A 25,849-nucleotide genomic window follows, 5' to 3' on the forward strand; every position below is an offset into this window, starting at 1 on the left:
AAGTTACCAATCACTCTTGATTTTAGCGTATTCATTGCTACTGCATTGTGCTATTGATCTTCGATCGGAATGAATTCATTCATTAAAACTCATGTTTTGATCGTATACGGCATTTTGGCCCATTCTCCGTTAAAGCGTTCAAGTTTGGTCTCAGGAATGACAAAATGCCAACCACAAAGAATTCATAAAATTCATTCAGAATCGTAAACTTTAATAATATAAGAACACAAAACAATGCATGGGTGATTTTTCAACAATACTTCATTTATCACAGCGTTTTTTCCGAGGGGAGTAGAATTTAGGTAACGTATCTGTGACGGCATGAACGTAACGTCAGGACTTTTTGCCATTAATAGACCTGTTTTTATTTACTTTGAAACCATTGTGTTATGTTCCATATATATAATATAACTATGGAGCCTGCTTGATCCATCACATATGAGAACATTCATCTAGCCAATTATTTTCACAGATTGTTATCCATTAGAAATATGGTAATGTATCTGTGAACAATATTGGCGACATAGTCTGAAAGACCTGTTGGAAAAATTTAATAATCTGTGTTGTGATGATTTATACTTTATAATTAGGGCATGATACCAGCTAATGAAAATTACCTATAATCCATTATATGCGCGCATGTTTAGAGAGCAGGGACACATTATACGGAACACAACTTGGCTGGCGACATGGAGGAAAACAATGGACATGCATAATCAGCTTTATTGTTTTATACTTTCTAGGCATGTTACAACCTCTAGTCTCACACATTTTAAAAAGCAACTCCTTAGTATAAGTTATATTAATAAAAGTTATTTCTTTCTGATGAAACAAGTCTGAATACGACTTGAAACTATGGGCGACACATATTTGGCATTTTGAACACTTTATCGGAGAATGTGCCTTTTATCTAAAATATATTTTGATTTTACGCGGTCACTTTACACACCTTTTTGTGTGAGACATGTTTATAGGTTATTATTCCTCCATTTAAGCCAACTTGCCACGGTCTACCATTTATAATATATGTAAAATAAACATCATGCGGTTATTTCTCATTTCTCAAGTCGCCAGGCATATTTTTGAGTTATAGGGCTTTAAAAATGACATTCCCATAAAAAAAATTAAAAAAATTTGAAATTCTTTAAAATTTCATGGTATTTGACTTTGGGACTGAGTGGACTTTGAAATCCTTCAAAGTACTTATTAAAAGAGGTTTAATTAATCAATAATTGACAGTTGAACTAAGATAATTCACTATTCAATCTTGTGTAAAGCAGAAAACTTGTTACTGTCTGTTCAATTAGCTTAGATTCTTTAATTTTTAAGATATTTGAAAAAATAGAAAATTGTGGTCAAAGTCATCAAAGAAAGGTGTTAGTATTTCTTTTCAACTTTGGTCTTTTCCCGCGATATTTTTATAAAAAGCCGTAGAACGTCGGGTACCAGAAACTTTTATGAATCAATCCATTTAGAGCAATGGGGACGAATGTCACAATGCGCAGAGATAGTATTTATCCGACCATCCGCATCAGGAAGTATTGTCCAGCAAAATATTTGCCAGTATGCCTAATTTGTGTTGAAACCCGTCTGTTGAAACATTACGATATTATTTATGAACTAAGGTTTTCAAAAATAGGCCCAGCTTATATAAATACATTCCTTGCGTATTTATTTATTTATTTATTTTTATTTATTTATTTATTTATTGTGCGAATTGGTATGAGAATGGGTCTGAGAATGTGTAGGCCTATAGGCCAATTATAAAACTGCACATTTATTTTCAATTTGCTATTTCGTTTTGTTTGTTGAATACAAACTGAAAAAAAGTGTGAAACAAAAGAACTTTTGTACAAGAAAGTATTATTTATAACAATCAGGTTACAGAAAACAATTCTTGTAAAGTCACTGTATCTGAAAATATCAAGCGAATGCTGATATTCTTGTAAACCAGTTGAAATGAGAACGAAATCCATAATTTTAATGTCATTGTTTAGGAAAAAATAATGCTCAGAATAATGTTACGCATAAAACGTAATCGCGCCATATAATTTCGTGTTAACAACAAAAACCGGTGGACCATCATCACCTATAGAACCTATCCAATAACCGGAACGGTATAACAATTGAAATGGCAGGACAAATTGGTGGACAGCTTGTTTTGCTAAATTGACTAGGGCCAAATTGAGGCCAAATTGAAAAGAAATGGGGTTTTAAATTGAACTTTGGAATTTGAAAAGTATAAATCACTTTTCTTTGATGACTTTGGCCACAAGTTTTTATTTTTTCAAATATCTTAAAAAATCAATAATCTAAGCTAATTGAACAGACAGTAATCCATTACTTAGAATATCAATTTGGCAAAAATATCAAGGCATCAATCACAAAATTATCCATATCTTGAAAAGTATTGATGCTATGTATATAATTTTGGTATAATTTTCAAGCTTCTTGTCCCGTGCTTACATTTGTATTCAAATAATGAAATGTCTTGTTCCTGGTTTTGTCGGAATGGGTCATATATTTGGTACATATTTCATGATGTATTTAAGCAGGGTATTAAACAATTTCTATACCTGATGACTGCTTTTCTGACATGGAAATGATACTCGAAATTTATCCACAAAATGTATCGGCAAAGCGGGGGATAAATATACGATACGTTCACTCAAGATGATGGTGGATGCGATATCGCTATTTTTGACGTCGCTATTGGATTATCACATAATCATGAAATCGTCACAAACAATTCTGAGTTTGTTATGTGGTATCAAAGCAAAATTATCTTACTTTAAAACCGTTGGGGTTCGACAAAGTACCCCACTGTAAGTATGTTGTTTTTCAATTTGTAACTCCTAACCGTGTATTTTGAATGGGGCTGTCGGCCTTGTATTTTCGCCAGCCTCGAACGTCACGTGATGCGTGTCCTATGCCGCCTGTTCACTCGAATGGCGCCATTAACGCCCTCTACATAGCACAGTGTCAACACCCTGTATTATAAATATTTTTTTCCATACAGCTCAATATTCTGTTGAAATCAATATTCTATTATGGACACAGATAAGGAAAGTTTATATATGCATTGTGTTATAGGACGTGCACCTGGAACTTAACTAAATGGGCTAAACGCGTTCCTTTATACCTATAAAGTATAATTGTCATTTTCAAAATTAAATATATCTCAATGTTTACATTGGATTTTAAATTTTTTACATTAAAAATGCAGTAAAAGATATCCACAGCAAGCTGCAAGGCCCCGCTAATTAGTGTACTGCTTTTCGAGTGAGTGTACTGGAAACAAAACCCTGGTTTTACCTGAAAACAATTTTTTTTCTTGTAATAGAAACATCATAATGGGGTACTAGAGCATGCACAAATCGTAATAATGTGTAAAATATAGAAACGCTGTGGTATCTCATATGATAGTCATGGTATGCTTAGCCTGAGTCGCTCGGCCTATCTCGAACAAAATCGCGATGCGTAGCTGTTACAAAACGAGAGGATTCGCTGAACTATCACGGCAATTTTTAACACGAAGATATAGGGATGATGACGATGTGCATAGGAGGATTGGTTGTTCAATCGTTGGCTAACCGACTGTTGAAAACACGTCTGAACAACGTTGGCATGCCAACCAATTACCGATACTTTTCACCATGCATACATGTGACGTTAGCATGATGTTGGCGTAACATCTGCTCAACAACCACAACCGTGCCGACGAATGCCAATGTTGGCCCAAACCAGGTCTGGCTATCTGGGTTATATAGTACTGTAACTTAAAATTTTAATTCAACTGCAGAAACATGTATATGGTCAATTCCAGCCAAAGCGGGCCAAAATTCTCTCTGGGGCCATTTTGAAAATGTTTTCCTTTTCAATTCTAGACTTATCAAATGAGACGATCATGTCTAGTGAATCATCAGGTGGAAGTGCCATCGGATTGAAAAATAACTTTTCTTGCTAGACCAAATAAAGTGTTAAATGCGCATATGCATGTTACCCACGAATTCAAGCATTTTTCACCTGTTGTACGCGATAAAATTTCACTTTCTTTAATATCTTTCAATATTTTATGTGTGACTCATATACACTAGAAATCGGTGAAGACTTTGAACGTAAAATAGAATTTTATTACATATATCTACAAAGAAATATTTTGGTTATTACAAATTTTAAGAAAGAACCAGGTGTACAGTTAAGATTGTGTCAATTCTTCGAACTCTTTCCAAAGTGGCTGTCATTTAACATTACTGTATTATTTCGAAAGATTAGAATAAATGCTTCATATAAATATAAAGTTAGATTTTGTATCTCGTCGCAGGATGAGGATCTCGGATGGATTCGTGGGTAACAGCGTCTGGAAAATAGCAATTCCTATTACTTTTTTAAATAAAAATAAAAAATACTTTTCCGTATGTCAATAATTCAGGCTGCAATGGCACTAAAATGAATTTTAATCAAAATACAGACTACATGGAATATTTAGAATGGATCATTATGGCATTTTGGGTATAAAAATTTAGAGAATAATGAAGTTGCCAAATTCAAATAGACAGAGCAAACAGTTTTATATTATTATTTTAGTAAAATCATTCCATATTTTCATGCAGCAATATTCTATTAACTCGTGTTTGACAGTTCCTATGAACTAAAACACTATCAATACATTGTTAACTATTATTTAAGTAGGGATTCGTGGGTAACCAAAATGTTCGTGGGTAACACATATTTGAAGGTATGTATTGGTAAGCGGCAACATAGAAAATATTACAGAAGGTTGGAAACCACCATGCGGTTATTCCTCCATTGTGTTTCAATGATTCCCGTTTCTCTAACCAATTGCATTTACCCCCAAAATGGTAATTTAGGATAATCAATCAAAACTTCATGATGCAGCTTCAGTATACCTTAAAGAGGGCGCTATTAAACAGGACTGTTTTGGAACCTATTTCGCATGTTTTCAAAATGTTAAGATGCATAAGAAACATATAATTTACAAGTAAATCCTTGGATTCGTGGGTAACGCCGAATTCGTGGGTAAAGCTATAAGTACTATAGTACCGTTTGGGGTTTGCGTTTCTTAGGTGTATAAACTGTAAGTACTGTCAAAATTATAGCATACCCATGGCTTGAATATGTGCTGATTTAAACTTAAAATAAACAATCTCCTTATTTTTCAAGGTTAGCATCTATTCGGGATTCGTGGGTAACAAAAATTTAAACCGTCGTAGATTCTTTTTTAAAGCGGTGAACGTATTTTTACGATTTACAATTTTAAGCGCTTGTCAAACTAAATTCAGTGTCCAAAGTCATTAAATGTTAATTTAAGTTATGGCAATTATATTTGCTGTACTCGTGGGTAACAGTTGATACGTGGGTAACGTCAAATTTGATTTTATGGAATTTTATGGGTAAAACGTATTTGCATAAAATAATCACTTGGACCTCAGAATTATAGAACGAAACTTCGTTTCATGGTATAGTCATTTATGGCATATTCACTTAACATTTTTCAGAACGATCATTTTATTTTTGATACGCGGGTAACAAAATTATTAGCCAAATTGACTTAATGGCCTCTAGAGTCCACAAACTTTGGTGGAATTCAATCGTTTTACATATGATGAGAGATCATGCAAACGTCTTTCTAACGGTAATAATTTCATTTTGATTGAAGGACATTCAATGACATATATGGTGCTTTATCTTTGAATTCGTGGGTAACGCCAATTCATTTAAGCTATCATAACTTGTCCCCTGGTATGACTTGCTAGTAAAGGCCTATATGCACAAAGAGAGCACATTGGACGTGACATGATATGCTCCATCAATAACGTGATTTCCTTTATTAATGACATTTTAAAGTGGAAAGTTAACATAGAGAGAATTTTGTCCCTTTTCGCTGGAATTGACCATATACTATGCACACCCACACACTCTTCATTTAAAAATAAACCACGAGATCGTTTATTTGCAATTTTAAAAGAGGTTTCATTTAAAAGCAGGTACGTATCCATTTGATTCTATTTTCGTGACTGTTATAGTAATCACAACACAGCTAATCGCATCTTAGTAGTAGTTTATATTAGCTAGGCCGTCATTATGTACACCAGTATGTATCTTGTTTGCACTTTTCTTCAAACCAGGCTTGGTTTAGCCTTTCAAGTTTTGGAATGTATTCCCTCCAGTAGTCTGTGCTCGTCACCCCTCCGTGTGTCTGAAATGTAAAATATAATCAGTACGTTAACTCTCTTCATGCGGATGTCGAATGCAGACGCCATGTTTAAAACAAAATTGTAAAATTCAAAAATTTCAGAAATATAAATTTTCATGACCATATTTGGAATCGGCATGAAAAATGCATTAAAATGAGTACAAACAAGCCTAGTATTGGTTCAGTAGTAGTTCTTAAGATAGCTCTTGATATTTTGAGAAAATATTTCAAAACTTCAATTTTTTCCGTTGAAGCGCATGGCTAGCACGCAGAGCATTAACAAATGATAAAAGAAAAAGGAGGTACGCAGGCCTAAATAGCGTATAAAAACACACGATACGGCATTCATGCAGCCAATGTTTCATTTGAAATCTTTCATACCCTGCGGAAGATTCCAGAAAAGTTTCCCGACAGAAGGAATATGTTTTTCGAATGAAATTAGTAAGACGATGGTAGCCTACGTCATAACAATGAGGTAACCGTTAATATCGTAATATTCTGGTAACCGTATTATTAGAACCAGAAGCATCCCAGCAAACACAAAAACGTTTTAAAAACGTTTAAAATAAATTATATTTTGGCTTTTGGTTTAGGAAAAAACGTTTTAATAACAATACAATGTCGGGTTATATAAAGGTAATTAAAACGTTTTAAACGTTTTGTATGAAAACACACTACAGCATTTTTAAAAAATGTTTTCAAAATGCTATTGTAAATTATTTTTGCCAAATATTTTGTCTACATTTAAATAACATAATGTTAAAATATTTGCACCCAGAAAACACACAAATGCTTTAAAGATGTTATTTGCAAAACGTGTTAATAACATTTAAATGTCGGGTTATATAAAGGTCATGAAAACGTTTTTAAAACGTTATTGCAACTATTTTGCGCAAACGATTTTCGCAAAATATTTTGTCAACCCAAAAATAACATTCTGTTTAGAATATTTTGTATCAAGTTTTCACAAATGTTTTTGGAATGTTATTAAAACGTTTTTATACCCTTTATATAACCCGACATTTAAACGCTTTCTGTAAGACATTTGTGTTTCATGGGCAGAAGATTATCAAAAAATGTTTTTTAATGTTAAGGGGAACGTTTTATACCATTAATATACCTTTATATAACCCGACATTTAAACGTTTTCTGACAACCTTTTATAACCTTTTGCGAATGATGTCGAAAACGTTTTGTGTTTGCTGGGATATGGTATCATAGATCATTGTCATTTACTGGTAATAGCGCAATGGCGCATATCCTTGTTATAGTCAGTTAATATCTATTGATGACAGCATTGTCAGAGTCATACTATCCATGCGCGTATTTGGGGGGGGGGGGGCTTTGGGGGCGCCAGAAGAAGAAGGGCGGCAAAAACAGGGGCGGCAAAAACTAAAGGGGCGGCAAAAAGAAATAGTAACTAAAAAAGGGCGGAAAAATTTGATAAAGCATAAAAATGGTACTATACATCAAAATGTGTTACATTTTATAATAGGGCGCTTGGGCCTGAATTCCTTTTTTTTTGCTCTTTACTTTTTCAAACAACCGAAAAACAAAAAGGGGGTCAACCTTTTCGGGCTGTTGAGGAAGGGGCAGCAAAATGAATTTTCTTCAGCCCCCCGGTGTTGGGGTAGACTATGCCATAGTCGAATTTTATTAAAAATATGTTATTATTAGTCATGGTGAACCCATTTCGTTGAACTCAAAATTATACTGATGTTTATTAAAATTAAAGTATTCAATAGTAAAATGGTCATAAAGAGTTAAATATATCAGATGATTAGTGACAATAAAAGTAATTGAATGCAACATTATCTTGCATAATTATAATGGCTCACTTTAATACTGAACAATTCTGATTTTGGAATCTACCAGTTTATTGATAGCGAACCCCGAAAATTCTTGGGAAGCTAACAAAGAGCCGGAGTAGGGTGACTGAAAAGATCAGATGTGAAAATCTATCAATTGTGCACACATTAATTAAATCAGAGTTTTAAGCTATCCAGAGTATGCACAATGGGCAAGTGGACTACGGGGTAGTCTAGGGTTGGGGCGGACACGGTACGCCACTGCTATCTACTGATGATAGCCCGGAATGATAACTTGTTATGGTCAGTTACTATGCACTAACGTTAGCATTGTCAGAATCAGATGCTATTTACTGATGATAGCATTATTAGTATGGGATGCTAACATGTTGATTTTATTACACTGTCAGACTGATGCTGTGAAGAGAAAACTTATATTAATCTGATAAAACTTACCATAGGCTTTGGATGAAGTCGTCTCATTCCCAGTCTATTTAAATGCTCTCCCAAGGATTCCTTTAACATTGTCACGTGATCTTCAGTATGACAGTGCCCACACTGAAGGCATTCCTGATAAAATGAAAATTAAATGAAAAGTTCCAATAAGGTTAATATGTAAATAATGAATATATTTAATGCAGCCCTTAAATTTGTGGTTGTATACTTTTGTGCGTATATGGTCAATTCCAGCGAAAGCGGGACAAAATTCTCTCTATGTTAACTTTCCACTTTAAAATGTCATTAATAAAGGAAATCACGTTATTGATGGAGCACATCATGTCACGTCCAATGTGCTTTCTTTGTGCATATAGGCCTTTACTAGCAAGTCATACCAGGGGACAAGTTATGATAGCTTAAATGAATTGGCGTTACCCACGAATTCAAAGATAAAGCACCATATATGTCATTGAATGTCCTTCAATCAAAATGAAATTATTACCGTTAGAAAGATGTTTGCATGATCTCTCATCATATGTAAAACGATTGAATTCCACCAAAGTTTGTGGACTCTAGAGGCCATTAAGTCAATTTGGCTAATAATTTTGTTACCCGCGTATCAAAAATAAAATGATCGTTCTGAAAATGTTAAGTGAATATGCCATAAATGACTATATCATGAAACGAAGTTTCGTTCTATAATTCTGAGGTCCAAGTGATTATTTTATGCAAATACGTTTTACCCATAAAATTCCATAAAATCAAATTTGACGTTACCCACGTATCAACTGTTACCCACGAGTCCAGCAAATATAATTGCCATAACTTAAATTAACATTTAATGACTTTGGACACTGAATTTAGTTTGACAAGCGCTTACAATTGTAAATGGTAAAAATACGTTCACCGCTTTAAAAAAGAATCTACGACGGTTTAACTTTTGTTACCCACGAATCCCGAATAGATGCTAACCTTGAAAAATAAGAAGATTGTTTGTTTTAAGTTTAAATCAGCACATATTCAAGCCATGGGTTTGCTATAATTTTGACAGTACTTACAGTTTATACACCTAAGAAACGCAAACCCCAAACGGTACTATAGTACTTATAGCTTTACCCACGAATTTGGCGTTACCCACGAATCCAAGGATTTACTCGTAAATTATATGTTTCTTATGCATCTTAACATTTTGAAAACATGCGAAATAGGTTCCAAAACAGTCCTGTTTAATAGCGTCCTCTTGAAGGTATACTGAAGCTGCATCATGAAGTTTTGATTGATTATCCTAAATTACCATTTTTTGGGTAAATGCAATTGGTTAGAGAAACGGGAATCATTGAAACACAATGGAGGAATAACCGCATGGTGGTTTCCAACCTTCTGTAATAATTTCTATTTTGCCACTTACCAATACATACCTTCAAATATGTGTTACCCACGAACATTTTGGTTACCCACGAATCCCTACTTGAATTATAGTTAACAATGTATTGATAGTGTTTTAGTTCATAGGAACTGTCAAACACGAGTTAATAGAATATTGCTGCATGAAAATATGGAATGATTTTACTAAAATAATAATATAAAACTGTTTCCTCTGTCTATTTGAATTTGGCAACTTCATTATTCTCAAAATTTTTATACCCAAAATGTCATAATGATCCATTCTAAATATACCATGTAGTCTGTATTTTGATTAAAATTCATTTTAGTGTCATTGCAGCCTGAATTATTGACATACGGAAAAGTATTTTTTATTTTTATTTTAAAAAATTAATAGGAATTGCTATTTTCCAGACGCTGTTACCCACGAATCCATCCGAGATCCTCATCCTGCGACGAGATACAAAATCTAACTTTATATTTATATGAAGCATTCATTCTAATCTTTCGAAATAATACAGTAATGTTAAATGACAGCCACTTTGGAAAGAGTTCGAAGAATTGACACAATCTTAACTGTACACCTGGTTCTTTCTTAAAATTTGTAATAACCAAAACATTTCTTTGTAGATATATGTAATAAAATTCTATTTTACGTTCAAAGTCTTCACCGATTTCTAGTGTATATGAGTCACACATAAAATATTGAAAGATATTAAAGAAAGTGAAATTTTATGGCGTACAACAGGTGAAAAATGCTTGAATTCGTGGGTAACATGCATATGCGCATTTAACACTTTATTTGGTCTAGCAAGAAAAGTTATTTTTCAATCAGATGGCACTTCCACCTGATGATTCACTATATATGATCGTCTCATTTGATAAGTCTAGAATTGAAAAGGAAAACATTTTCAAAATGGCCCCCAGAGAGAATTTTGGCCCGCTTTGGCTGGAATTGACCATATAGTGAAATATGTGTTTTTAATTGTCTGATGTTACATGTATAATGAAAACACTTCACAGATTTGAACAGTTTTTGAACACTTCACAAATTTAAACACTTTACGAATAATTTTATTTAAACACTTTTATTAAGACACAAAGTAAATATGAACAGTGTACTTCGGTTCTATTTATAAATGCGCTTTTATAAATACGCACGTGAGTCTTGGCACGACATACCAAGACCAGCAAATGTGACCAAATCCTCATGCATTGAACACTATACAGAAAAGGACATGAACTCTGTAGATAAATATCATCAAATTTAATTAATGGAATAGGAAAATTAGTACACAAACAACATTTTGAAAGTATTCGACGACCATGACGACGGAAAAAATATTCAACGACGGAAACGTTTACAATATAATCACAAAGTTGAACAAACTAGACAATTTTGCTGCACGGTAGTCTCATGTTGTTCCGCCTTTGCATTCAAATGTATAAGAAGACCACCTGCTATGTAAAAGGTCACTTCGAGACTTACTATGTACAAGCTGTTATGGCATCGCGGAGGCGTTCGCGTGCGTATTTATAAAAGCGCATTTATAAATATAACCGTAGTACACTGATCAATTATCTAACCTCAGATGAACATGACTCGCACATTGGTTTATAACACATGGCTTTGGACACCAGAACGTCACTATTACGTAACCTGTACAGAAACCAAGACCAAGAAACAGATGTAGAAGTTAAACTTATTGGGACCTTGAAACGACCTCCATCATATTTTGAAGCATACCAACATCGCACATATTGATTCCATTCCAAAAGAATTTTACCATTTTGACCACAAAATCTCCCCTCCCGTACCAAATCTGATTACATTTCCATAAGCACCTAATGTTGGAGCTAGTTTGGCATTATCTGATTACCTGTCGCCCCCGCCCCAATAAATTTGGCGGGGGAAAGTACCCTAGGGCCCAGGGACGTAGGCAGCTTTCTTGGTCAAGGGGAGCAAAATAAAATTTCAGTGGCACAGCTTTAAAAAAATTGTTTTAGAGAGACTGTACATGTCTTCGAGCTTCCCAAAAAAGCTTTTATGATGATGTTGAATTTGACACTATTTTTGCTTTATTGTGACAATGTGCAAACACTGATGTGAATGTTGATGAAAAGGGGGCTCCTTGCCCTTTGCACTTTGGTCAGAGGGGTACTTTTTTTTGTCAGGGGGCAGTCTGCTCCCTCCCTGCCTCCGCTGGCTACGCTACTGCTAGGGCATCATCCCATAATATAAGGTAAAATTCATTTTAGGATAAAATTCATAATTTTAGAATGTAAATCAGAATGTAAGGTACAATTCATTTGAAAAGGTATGCATTTCAAAAGCTTCCGCGCTTCGAGAGGGCGGAGAATAATGGCACCCACCCCTTCAGGGTTTCGCGCATTGGAGCAGAAGCCAACTTTTGAGCCCCTACATTCAAAATCTTGCGGAGCCTCTGTAAAGGTCACATGAAGGCGTTTTAAAATGTTTCAAGCATGATGATAATAAATATTCTCACCAATTTCTGTGAGAAGCATGACCTCCTTTGTCAGCTCCGAGAATGTGCAGAACATTAAATAGATAGGCTTCGTATCTTAACGCTCTCGGGCTATATTCCACAATCATATTGGGAGATGCATTGACCTAAAATATAAAGAAATATTATTGAATGCAGTGAATCATTTCTACTGACTGAAAAATGGTTGACGTAGTTCCTGCAGTACTTGGTAGACATCAAGATTTAAAGCGTTCCAGTTATCATGGTTATTATATGGAAAAATTGTGTAACATAGTGCTGCTAGACAGGAAAAACTGCATATTCAATGCAAAAGGTCAAATGCAAAACACCATATCGTCAGCCTGCTACGCTAAATGTATAAGTCATTCTTACATGTTTCTCATTTGCAATTTCGATTTTTTGAGTCCTTGACCTATTCCGTTCACTCCAACTGGGGGTTGAGTGGTGGCATCCGCATCACAATGTCCCGCCAAACTGTTCTGTCATCTGCTGTACAGCTGGCATTTACAATGGAGTTAGGTTGGTTCTTTTGCAGTCAGCTAGCAGGCAGTCTCTCCGCCTCTTTGGTGGTCTTCGTCTAGGTCTGACTCCCTGGATGTGACATTCAAAGGCCATCTTTGGAAGGCGTGAGGGAGGCATTTTCTGGACGTGGTCAAAAATCAGGGTTTTGCGGATGATGGTGTTTCGGATCCTGTCTCTCCGTGCTACTCCCATCATCTTCCTAAGGCACATCATCTCGAAAGTGAGCAGTCGATTCTCATCTTCTCTTTTCAATGTCCAGGTTTCTGCTCCGTAAAGCAATATTGACAAAACAAGGACCTTGTATAGCTTAATCTTAGTGTTGGTTTGGATGTCATTAGCACTCCAGATACTCTGTAGTCTCTGCACAGCTCCTAAGGCTTTGCCTATTCGAAGTTTACTATCTTTTAGGCAGGATCCTTTTTGGGTGATCATTCCTCCCATAAAAAGAGATGTATTCCACAAGCTAATGAAAAATGCGGCTGGAAATTTGATGAATTATGGGTTTATTACTCAGAAAATCAAAATTGCAAATGAGAAACATGAAAGAATGACTTAGGCATTTAGTGTAGCAGGCTGACGATATGTAAAAAGTCGGCCCACTTCATATGTGGAATTTTTAGTTAATTTTTTGTTTTGTATGTCAAGTTTTGTATGTCTACTTACTGTAACACAAGTCTGTAAATTAGAGAATAAGGGTATTGTTCGCCACTGGAGTGCATCTTTCGTCTCGTATAACACGAGCGACATCATTATCGCCAAGCTGTTTTACGCCAAAAATAATGATGTTGCTCGTATTATATCAGACGATATATGAACGGCAGCGGCTAAAACAAAACCTTTATTCTCATTCTTACACACTTCAATTCAAACAAAAATCCTACACTTTATCAGGAATTACCTAGTGGGTGATATCGTGTCATATCACACGGGTAAGAACCAATGGGATTACAGGAATGTTTACGTTTCACGAAAAATGACAAAATTGATACATATGGATAACTGCGGCCCACTTGTTAAATGTGAGGTTTTGAATTTGACCTTTAGAATAATACATGAGGTTTTCCGCCAAGCAAGCGACAATAGGATTTTAAAATTTAAGTACACCTCTGCATGTTTTGTGTTTTATGGGACACATTGTGGTCAAAATAATTTTTAAGCTTTAAATTTTAAATTTGGCCTGAACATTTTGCTGGACATAAATTTACGCAAGAAATGAACTTGTATACAAAGGAAGTCTCAGAACACAATAAACAATCATGGTGCCTCAAGACTTTATCAGCAAGTTCAACCAATGACGTGCTCTTCTTGTCAATAAATGGTAACACGTGTATTTTCCTCGAGTTTCAGACCACGAACTTAAGATTATACGGTGTTACATACCTCGAGTAGATAAACTTGCATATTAGATCCAAGAATAAAATCCCATCTAGTGAATTCGAAGAAATTACTGCTGGCAAGACAAAACATTTGTTTATAATTATAAAATGTGTAAAAGAATTGGCGTAACGGAGGAAGGGAGGGGCTTGTTATACATTTTAAAATGATCCCACTGATCCGTTATTAAAACAACTTTGCGGGACACACGCTTAAATGAAGATTCACTTCGGCCTTTGCATCGGGGCTTGAGTTTGGAATTCCAATTTCCTTTCTCACGAAGTAATGGCTAAGAGTACCCATGCTTGTGCATTTTATTGTATGAGCTGGGAACGGTCCATGGATTTCCCATGGATTAGCCTGTGTCCCTCACGGACCAACCTGGGTAAACAAAACAAACATCACAGCCTGTCATTTGTCCTGGTATTCTGGGCCAGAGAAATAATTTACCAGACTAAACGTCGGTGATTTCATGTTCTTAATTGTTTCGGCACATTAACAAGTTTGTCCCCTTTTTCAATTAACCACGTTGTTGAACGACTGTTGAGAAAGTCTATTTCGAGTTATTTCTCCAAGATGTCATTAATTGAGACCCTTTCCGGTAAGAATCCTTGGCAAAAGTATCTATTTCATATACAATTTACCGTGGGAAAGTGTTTCTTCTGTACATGATGCTGTAGAGGTATTTTTGTATCAGCGCGCGCGTTCAGCGAACTTATTTCATGTTTTGTGTTTAATCGGAATGAAGGGTTACAAGTCGGTTTGAAGAGGTCTATTGGATCAAGTGGATCAAGACAGACAAGTAGAATACACACTATAGAGATGGGAAGGGTTGGGAAAGCAATAATGTATATCTGCGACTACAGCGCGCTTATCTATGGACTTTCACTCTAATATTCCATGAAGTCGAAACCTATATTAAAGCTTATTAACGTACTGTGCAACGTTCCTTGTTGGCGTCGATCCATACATTTTCCGAAATTCTTGTACCATCACATCGCTTCCGCTGTACAAAACGCTTCGAATAGCATCATAAATCTGGTCATGTATCTTGGATATATTATGACCTTCATAGGATAGATCATGGGAACAGAGATATCGATTATTAAGTAACACGTAAGTAAAGAGAGATTGAGGAAGGGAGAGACAGAGTCACAAACAAATAGGGAATGAAAAACACATCGGCATATAAAATGAATGGCTATAGGTACAATGGAATTAACACTATCATTAGTCTCATTATGCTCAACAACATTAATAATCTCCATTACCACGTAACTTTGTAGAATGATTTGTATTACATGTATTTAGATTGCTATGTTCGACAGGATAAATGTGTGACCGTACACCACGAATCAGCCGTAAAGTCGGCCCGGTCAATTTTGTTTTATTTCGTGTTTAGAAAATATATATCATAAGCTTTAAAATGATATATCATTTAACTTCAAACGATATCCAGAAGCGGGGTTATGGTTTGTTGAACCCTGGTCCTTCAACAAAATGGTACCTTTCTTCGGTTCTACGTGTGTCTCTTTTTCCATATTGCTGGTAATAAATATCAAACAGTCACAATTGGCAGACACTTCAAATCATCCCCAAGTCAACGAGGTTCAGGAATGTCCTCTCATTGTTAATTGGTTATACATACCTAGACAAAATACAATGCTTTGTAACCCATCACTTGAACAGGATTTAGCCAAAGCAGACAAAGACTACAGCTATTTAAGGATTCTATAAAAATAGGTAGAAGCTGATTATCCTCTTCAGCTATAGGATTATTGATTGGTTCAAATGAGATACATGTCACACCAAATTGAGGTACCTATGAATACGACCTTCAAGCACATTTTACACTGTAACTCAGAATACAATTTGCCGACTTTACGGCTCATTGGTAGTGTATGGCCACACATGATCTTACCTGCGTCTGTTATGTAACTGGCTATCATCTGCGCTTTGCTGTATCCTGCTTCAACGCGATGCCTCATTTCCGGAAACTGCAACGAGACGGATGGGAGTTGAACATTTAACATCTAACCTGTTCTTATCACTAACAGATTTGTTACCATTTCCGCTTAATACCGTATCTTCATATCGAGCAGTCACAATGAGTGTACAGTTATTAGATAGTGTTATTTCATGCCATAGAAACAAAATGCAACTAGGTCAAGGAAAGTTTCTAACCACAGTGGTTTCTAAAGAAATCGCTTGGCACGGATAGAACGTTATTTGTTGATAGCGTTGTAAACTCGCCAATTGCGCTGATCACAAGCGATCACTGCGGCTGCTAGTACTGCTTTTATAATAATGCCGACCTTCTCTTCTATAATACTGTAGTTCTTATTTGCCTCTTTTCCACGCCTACTTCTCTTCCCCGGCCCCACCTGGTTATTATTGTTATTATATATATTCAGCAAGACCAATAAAAAATCACCATCGCCGTCGTATCATACTGGTCATCGTCGTCTACATCATGTGCTGCACGATTTAGGGACAGAAAAATTTGCTGTGTTTACGAACACAGCACTAAAACACAGCAAATGTCGCCCTCATCGGATTCGGAGCGTCTGACGAAATCCCTTTGAACCATCCGCGTAAACGTTGTTGATGTACATGTACGATGCATGGACTCTGTGCTTCCACCATTCCAAATATTTCACCTGCTACGATATATAGGCCTACATTTCAGAAGTTTGGATTACGATACGTTTCAGATTTACAAAATTTGGATAGTGCTCTACTTAGCAAGCCTAAGTACATGGATATAGTACTGTGAACTAGAAGTCTGAGGTACATTATATCTACATTGTATACTAGTATAGCGAGGTATTAAATAAAGTGCCATATTCTTCAAATCAATTAATTTAAAGAATAGGGCACTTTATTTGTTACTGAGGTAAGTAATACTTTTCTTAATTTTAGGTAAGTCCTGATAGCTAAGTAAAAGATGACAGAGAACATGAGCAAAAATACAAATAATAATGTCCTGATAGTGGCTTACTTAGTACTTGGTGTAGTTGAAAAAGATGTGATCTCTGAACCATTCTCCTAGCTCCCAGTACATTGTCGGACTGTATGCCTGCTAACCAATGCTCGGTAACCATGGTAACGATGGCTAGTTAAAAGTTAAAAGTTTATTTTATGTTACAGAGTGGCAACTGTGTTCCAATATCTGTGGTTCAAGTGAAGTTCAGACTTTTACATTTCTGCATAGGCCTACCTGGTAGCTGAAAAGGAACATGCTAACAAATATAAGGGAGCATGTCCCACAATACAAAATTAATCAATAATTTAATCAAAAATATAAGGAGATTTATCCTCAAAAATAAAATTAAGAAAAACATAAGGGACGAAATAAATAAAAAGTAAGACCTTATCTTGTCAAGCATGATATGAAGAACATAGAAAATAGAAGGGACCAAGCCCAACATTTAAAATAAAATAAAGAAAAACACAAGGGGCGAAATAAATAAAAAGCAAGACCTTATTTTGTCAAGCATGATACGAGGAACATGAAAAAAAAATATAATGGAGCAGAACCCTCGAAAAATGTATTAATTAATCATTTAATTAAAAAATAAAATAAAGAAAAACATAAGGGGCGAAATAAATAAAAAGCAAGACCTTATCTTGTCAAGCATGATAGAACATGAAAAAAATATATAAGGAACATTTCCCCACCACAAAATTCATTCATTCATTCATTCATTCATTCATTCATTCATTCATTCATTCATTCATTCATTCATTCATTCATTCATTCATTCATTCATTCATTCATTCATTCATTTATTCATTCATTCATTCATTCATTCATTTATTCATTGATTAAAAATAAAATAAAGAAAAACACAAGGGCCGAAATAAATAAAAAGCAAGACCTTACCTTGTCAAGCATGATAAGAGGAACATGAAAAAAACACCAAGGGAGAATTCTCATACTACAAAATTAATTATTTAATTAAGAATAAAATATAGAAAAACATAAGGGGCGAAATAAATAAAACGCAAAACATTATCTTGTCAAGCATGATATGAAGAACATAAAAAGTATAAGGAAGCATGCCCCCACTACAAAATTAATTAATCATTTAATTAAAAATAAAATAGAGAAAAACATAAGGGCCGAAATAAATAAAAAGCAAGACTTTATTTTGCCAAGCATGATACGAGGAACATGAAAAAAATATATAAGGGAACATTTCCCCCACTACAAAATGAGTTAATTAAATGATTAAAAAAAACATAAAGAAAAACAAAATGGGCGAAATAGACTAAAAGCAAGACCATATCTTGTCAAGCATGATACCAGGAACATGAAAAAAAATATAATGGAGCAGAACCCTCTAATAATTAATTAATTAATCACTTAATTAAAAATAAAATAAAGGAAAACACAAGGGGCGAAATAAATACAAATCAAGACCTTATCTTGTCAAGCCTGATAAGAAGAACATGAAAAAAAAATAGGGGAGCATTTCTCCCACTACAAAATTAATTATTTAATTGTTTAATTAAAAATAAAATAAAGAAAAACACAAGGGCCGAAATAAATTTACAAAAAAATAAGCAAGCCCTATCTTGTCAAGTATGATAAGAGGAAGGTGAAAACAATATCAGGAGCATGCCCCACTACAAAATTAATTATTGAACTAAAAATAAAATAAAGAAGAACATAAGGGCAAAATAAATAAAAAAGCAAGACCTTATCGTGTCAAGCATGATACGAGGTACATGAAAACAAATATAAGGGAGAATTAATTAATTAATTAAATAGTTAATTAATTAATTAATCGACATCATCTTAATACGTCATCTAATAATAATAATCTAATAATAATTTTGATTAGAATACATCATCTTAATGTTTGCAAACACAGTATAGAATATTTTCATTCTTATGTATGGTGCTGTGTTTGAGTGCTGTGTTTGCAAACACAGCATGGAATATTTTCATTCTTATGTATTATATTATTGTGCTGTGTTTGAGTGCTGTGTTTGCAAACAAAGCATGGAGTTTTTTTTCATTCTTATGTATTTTATTAAAGTGCTGTGTTTGAGTGCTGTGTTTGCAAACACAGCACGGAATTTTTTATTCTTATGTATTATATTATAGTGCTGTGTTTGAGTGCTGTGTTTGCAAACACAGCACTGAATTTTTTTCATTCTTATGTATTATATTATAGTGTTGTGTTTGAGTGCTGTGTTTGAAAACAAAGCATGACATTTTTTCATTCTTATGTATTATATTATAGTGCTGTGTTTGAGTGCTGTGTTTGCAAACAAAGCACGGAATTTTTCATTCTTATGTATTATATTATAGTGCTGTGTTTGAGTGCTGTGTTTGCAAACAAAGCATGGAATTTTTTCATTCTTATGTATTTTATTAAAGTGCTGTGTTTGAGTGTGTGTTTGCAAACACAGCACGGAATTTTTTTATTCTTATGTATTATATTATAGTGCTGTGTTTGAGTGCTGTGTTTACAAACACAGCACTGAATTTTTTCATTCTTATGTATTATATTATAGTGCTGTGTTTGAGTGCTGTGTTTGAAAACAAAGCACGGAATTTTTTCATTCTTACGTATTATATTATAGTGCTGTGTTTGAGTGCTGTGTTTGCAAACACAGCATGGAATATTTTCATTCTTATGTATTATATTATAGTGCTGTGTTTGAGTGCTGTGTTTGCAAACACAGCATGAAATGTTTCATTCTTATGTATTATATTATAGTGCTGTGTTTGAGTGCTGTGTTTGCAAACAAAGCATGGAATTTTTCATTCTTATGTATTTATTATAGTGCTGTGTTTGAGTGCTGTGTTTGCAAACACAGCACTGAATTTTTTTTCTTATGTATTATATTATAGTGCTGTGTTTGAGTGCTGTGTTTGCAAACAAAGCATGGAATTTTTTCATTCTTATGTATTATATTATAGTGCTGTGTTTGAGTGCTGTGTTTGAAAACAAAGCATGACATTTTTTCATTCTTATGTATTATATTATAATGCTGTGTTTGAGTGCTGTGTTTGCAAACACAGCATGGAATTTTTCATTCTTATGTATTATATTATAGTGCTGTGTTTGAGTGCTGTGTTTGCAAACAAAGCATGGAATTTTTCATTCTTATGTATTATATTATAGTGCTGTGTTTGAGTGCTGTGTTTGAAAACAAAGCATGAAATTTTCATTCTTATGTATTATATTATAGTGCTGTGTTTGAGTGCTGTGTTTGCAAACACAGCACTGAATTTTTTCATTCTTATGTATTATATTATAGTGCTGTGTTTGAGTGTTGTGTTTGCAAACAAAGCATGAAATTTTTCATTCTTATGTATTATATTATAGTGCTGTGTTTGAGTGCTGTGTTTGCAAACAAAGCATGGAATTTTTTTTCATTCTTATGTATTATATTATAGTGCTGTGTTTGAGTGCTGTGTTTGAAAACAAAGCATGAAATTTTTTCATTCTTATGTATTATATTATAATGCTGTGTTTGAGTTCTGTGTTTGCAAACAAAGGACGGAATTTTTCATTCTTATGTATTAGATTATATTGCTTTGTTTGAGTGCTGTGTTTGCAAACACAGCATGGAATATTTTCATTCTTATGTATTATATTATTGTGCTGTGTTTGAGTGCTGTGTTTGCAAACACAGCACTGAATTTTTTCATTCTTATGTATTATATTATAGTGCTGTGTTTGAGTGCTGTGTTTGCAAACAAAGCATGAAATTTTTCATTCTTATGTATTATATCATAATGCTGTGTTTGAGTGCTGTGTTTGCAAACAAAGCACGGAATTTTTTCATTCTTATGTATTATATTATAGTGCTGTGTTTGAGTGTTGTGTTTGCAAACACAGCATGGAATATTTTCATTCTTATGTATTATATTATAGTGCTGTGTTTGAGTGCTGTGTTTGCAAACACAGCATGAAAATTTTCATTCTTATGTATTATATTATAGTGCTGTGTTTGAGTGCTGTGTTTGCAAACAAAGCATGGAATTTTTCATTCTTATGTATTTATTATAGTGCTGTGTTTGAGTGCTGTGTTTGCAAACACAGCACGGAATTTTTTTTATTCTTATGTATTATATTATAATGCTGTGTTTGAGTGCTGTGTTTGCAAACAAAGCACGGAATTTTTTCATTCTTATGTATTATATTATAGTGCTGTGTTTGAGTGCTGTGTTTGCAAACACCGCATGGAATATTTTCATTCTTATGTATTATATTATTGTGCTGTGTTTGCAAACACAGCACTGAATTTTTTTTCTTTTTTATGTATTATATTATAGTGCTGTGTTTGAGTGCTGTGTTTGCAAACAAAGCATGAAATTTTTCATTCTTATGTATTATATTATAGTGCTGTGTTTGAGTGCTGTGTTTGCAAACAAAGCATGAAATTGTTCATTCTCATGTATTATATTATAGTGCTGTGTTTGAGTGCTGTGTTTGCAAACAAAGCATGGAATTTTTTCATTCTTATGTATTATATTATAGTGCTGTGTTTGAGTGCTGTGTTTGCAAACAAAGCATGAAATTTTTCATTCTTATGTATTATATTATAGTGCTGTGTTTGAGTGCTGTGTTTGCAAACACAGCAAAGATTTTTTAAATTCTTTTGTATTACATTATAGTGCTGTGTATTCTATTATTCTGCTGTGTTTTCGTGCTGTGTTTGGAAACACAGCACTTTTTCCATTCCCTAAATCGTGCAGTGTATCGTCTACATCACCACTTTCATCATTGTCAATATTACCATAGTAACATCGTCATTGTCCTCTTCATCATCGTCGTCGTCTTCATCATCAGTATATCTATTATCATCGTCATCGTTGTCGTTGTCATCATCATCATCATTATATTATATCATCACCACCACCACCATAATCATCATCATCATCATCATCATCATCATCATCATCATCATCATCATCATCATCATCATCATCAGACAAAAATCCGTGAAAATCTGTAATCCAACACAGTTACGCATTTATTAACCGGTCATAGATTGTTCACAAAAAATATCTCCTAGTGATCACCATCACCGCCATCATCATCAACAAGTATCTCTACATCGACATCGACAACATCATGATCATCGGCATGGTTGGCATCATATATGCCATCATTAAAGTCGTCATCATCGTTAACATCATTATTGTGATCATTGTCATATTATTGTTATCATCATTATCGTCACCGTCATCATGATCACCATCACCATAGTAACCATCTTCACCACCGTCATAGTCATCATCAAAGTCCACGTCATGTTTATTATAATTGTCATTTTCGCGGTCATCACCATTATCATCATAAATAATTGTGAGAGTAGCCAAACTTAATTATAACAGACATACGGTGTGAGGTTCCTTGAGGTCTTTAAAACCATCTGTGACATACTTCCTGGTGTCATTCAAATCATCAAGAGAGAATTTCGCTGAAGCAAGTCTGTGGCTAAATTCTGGAATAATATAGAATCGCAATGGTTCTATATAAGTGAATAACACCCAGACGCCTATCTGAAATGAGTGACCATGGACGAGGAATTGGTCGGAAATGAATTCTTGGACGAGGATGTTATGGTCAAGATTCAAATCTGCAAAAAAACAAAGGAACACAGGAATATTTGACTTTTATATTTATATGCAGGTTCAATAATTTGAGTAGAGGACACCTGTCTTTTCTCTACAGACGAATCCAACGAGCCAAGTCATGGTCAGGATTTAGTCGGACATCTTTGGGTAGCCGCTAGCACCAACCTGGTGTTTTGAGCGTCCAATTGTGCAAATAAAAGCCACCTAACACCTAGAGAAGATGCAAGGACGAGGAGGGTTAATAGAATAATATATATAATAGAGATAATTCCGCAGGTAATCCCATCGCATCTATTCATACATAGTCCTTTTGTTCGCAAGTACATCAATGCATAGATACCGCGTGTAGTTAATCCGATTATTATGTATTAAGGTGTAAAACGGGTGATGGAATGCAGTTTAAAATTTCCGCCAAGGCCGAATCATTTCACATTTTGAGTGCATTTTAGCCGACGGCTACCCAACTAAAGGCTGCTAGTCAGGTGTAGGAATGCGTGTATTTGGATTCGTCTATAGTAATTCGACCGTACAAAATAGTTTAAGTACCGCCATTTGAAAGTACCCCGCCCCTTTCAAAATAATCCCCACGTCCACGGCCTGACGGACGCCACCTGACGTCCACTCAGGTTTTGTGTTTAAAAGCTAGACCACGCCCAATGAATAAAAATAAAAAATATAAAGTTATTTTCTTGTTTTCAGCATCTATATACTATGGTATCTAAATGATGAACACGTTCAATATAATTTGAATTATGGATACTAATTATAATTCTGAGCCCTGTTGGGAGTGTAAAATTAGGCGGGGGGGGGGCAAGAAATTTTTGGCACACATTCATTGGGCGCCTTTTAATTAAATGCTCTGAAAAGGCTTGGAACAGTACGGAACGCTTAAGTATGTATATTTTCCTGCTCGCTGCGCTCACAACATAAATCTAGAGTCTAGACCATTAGGGTATTCCAAATATTTGGCATGTGCAGGGGTGGGCAAAGTTTTTTGGGCAGGCCCGGGGGGACGATTTTGACGGACAAAGGGGGGAAACGATTTTTGGCAGATTGTTTGAAAATGTGGGTTGGTATGATGTGTGTGTAAAAGGCTAGAGGTGTTTTTTTTTTTTTGATGTTTTTTGCTTGGTTTCTGCTGTTTTGTTGGCTATGCATTAGATGCCTTTTTTCTTTCTTCCTCCCACGCTCTCCCCACTTTCAGCTTATTCAACACAAAACCTTTTATAACAATGCAAAATCAACTGAAAAATGCTGATCGCTCAGGACTAAAGCTACATACAACTTCACATACGATATGACATAGTCATGCATGCAAGTTTCTGAGACAAACATGTTCTTAACGATTCTCAAAACAGTAAAGTTGTTATAATGATGTATATTCATACGTAGCAGTAAACGATGACGTTAAACTTGAAGATGTGCTAAACCGTGACAAAGGGTTAGACATTGACCCTGTTTGGGACAACCTCCTGACCCCCAAACCAAGGGGGGGGGCCATCACATCTTCATGTTTGCCGTCATCTACATTTATGACGTCATTGAAGGTATTCCATCAACATCACTAGACACAGCAAATCTTCAGAGCAATAGCATCCGCTGAAGACGCCGGTTGACCCGGTGAACGCGCTCCGGTGAGTGAAATTTGAGTAGCGTAGAAGTCTAAAATTGTTTGCTAGTAAAGTTGATGTTGGGATTATAGCAATTATTCACCTTTTGTTTTCTTCACTTTGTTTCCCCTGTGGTTTTGGCCTTTTTCAATCCACAGCTGATTCTGGTATCTCGGTGACTTTATCTGAAAATATAAAAGCACAAAGTTCTTATTGTTTTATAAGGATTGTTCATTAGCAAAAGTCGAACAATAGAGAGGACGATAAAATCACTGAATATTTACTTCACTATGAAATTCAGCGGCCCAGCCCTGCAGAGCTTGCAGCCTTTGTGTTTTTAAGCTCAAATTAAATTTACAACAAACTTAAGGGAAGGGGTATGAACGTTTGGACAGGATTTTTTGTGGGACATTAGAACACATCAGACATATCGAATTGCATTCTGAATACGAAGAATGGCCTTCTGATATCAAATAATTTTGATTTTTGAAATTCGCAATGTAATACACATTTTATGGCAAATCATTAAAATTTATATTTTTGATATTTAACAGTACTCGAAGTAAACTTTATAAATCTGATGATTTCTACCTAAAGTGTATGTAGGTGGAATGAAAAGCCGACGATCAATTGAAAATTTTGACCTTTCGTATTGAAGATATGGATTTTTTCCCAAAACACCAAAAAAATTTAGCTCTTTTTGGGAAGAAAATCCATATCTTCAAAATGAAAGGACAACATTTTCAATTGATCGTCGGCTTTTCCTCCCAGCTACATACACTTTAAGACTGTATCATTAAATTTGTAAAATTTACTTCGAGGACTCTTATATCTCCAAAATGTGAAAAATATCAAATTTTAATAATTTGTCATAAAATTTGTATTATATCGTGAATTTCATAAAATGAAAATTATTTGGAATTTATCCAATACGTACCATTCCTTCGGTCATATTGGGGTACGACCCTTTGTTGTGTATATCACCGTCCCGCACGCCGTGTACGTACTGTGTGTTATTTACATCGTGTATGCGTTCGACTAATAATTCCATCGTAATAATAAAGCGCCGGATCGCCGTTTTATTCAAAATCTCGGATTTTGACAAAACTACAGCACCTAGAGTCTTGATTTTTGCAGGGTATATTGGTTTAATAAATTACAATTTAATCGTGTAAAAAAAGGAATTTTAAAAATTCCGTGAGGGCGTCTTCCTCAGCAAATGTTATAATATGGCTTACCAGTTGTGGAATGATTCTAATGATCATCTTAGTAATAAGTAAACGTTAGTCAACCATAAACATTTGTTTGGACCTGATGGACTGATAATAAAAGACAAATTTTAATGTTTGGTGAAATTTTGAATGATCATAAAAAATATACCT

General features: G+C 34.7%; 1 protein-coding gene across 1 annotated transcript; it reads right to left on the minus strand.

The window, feature by feature from the left end:
• Nucleotides 1-5,959: 5,959 nt before the first annotated feature.
• Nucleotides 5,960-25,732, minus strand: LOC140139087 (probable tubulin polyglutamylase ttll-15). Its single transcript, XM_072160867.1, has 10 exons — nt 25,706-25,732; nt 24,571-24,652; nt 22,621-22,859; nt 16,171-16,246; nt 15,187-15,316; nt 14,256-14,322; nt 12,354-12,478; nt 11,434-11,506; nt 8,482-8,595; nt 5,960-6,220 (listed from the first exon to the last, which is right to left on the minus strand). The coding sequence occupies exons 1-10, from the start codon at nt 25,730-25,732 to the stop codon at nt 6,104-6,106; spliced, it is 1,050 nt and encodes a 349-aa protein (XP_072016968.1). The 3' UTR covers nt 5,960-6,103.
• Between the last annotated feature and the right edge of the window lie 117 nt (nt 25,733-25,849).

The sequence above is a fragment of the Amphiura filiformis genome, chromosome 18 (genome assembly GCF_039555335.1).
Source record: "Amphiura filiformis chromosome 18, Afil_fr2py, whole genome shotgun sequence".
In the NCBI taxonomy this organism is placed as follows: Eukaryota; Metazoa; Echinodermata; class Ophiuroidea; order Amphilepidida; family Amphiuridae; genus Amphiura; species Amphiura filiformis.

Coding starts and splice junctions, on each gene's coding strand:
- LOC140139087 (XM_072160867.1), bottom strand. CDS start 25,732: ATGATCATTAGAATCATTCCACAACTG. Junction 15,317..16,170: donor CAGTTACATAACAGACGCAG/GTAAGATCATGT, acceptor TATCCTATGAAG/GTCATAATATATCCAAGATA. Junction 12,479..14,255: donor TGCAAGTTTATCTACTCGAG/GTATGTAACACC, acceptor TTTATATTTTAG/GTCAATGCATCTCCCAATAT.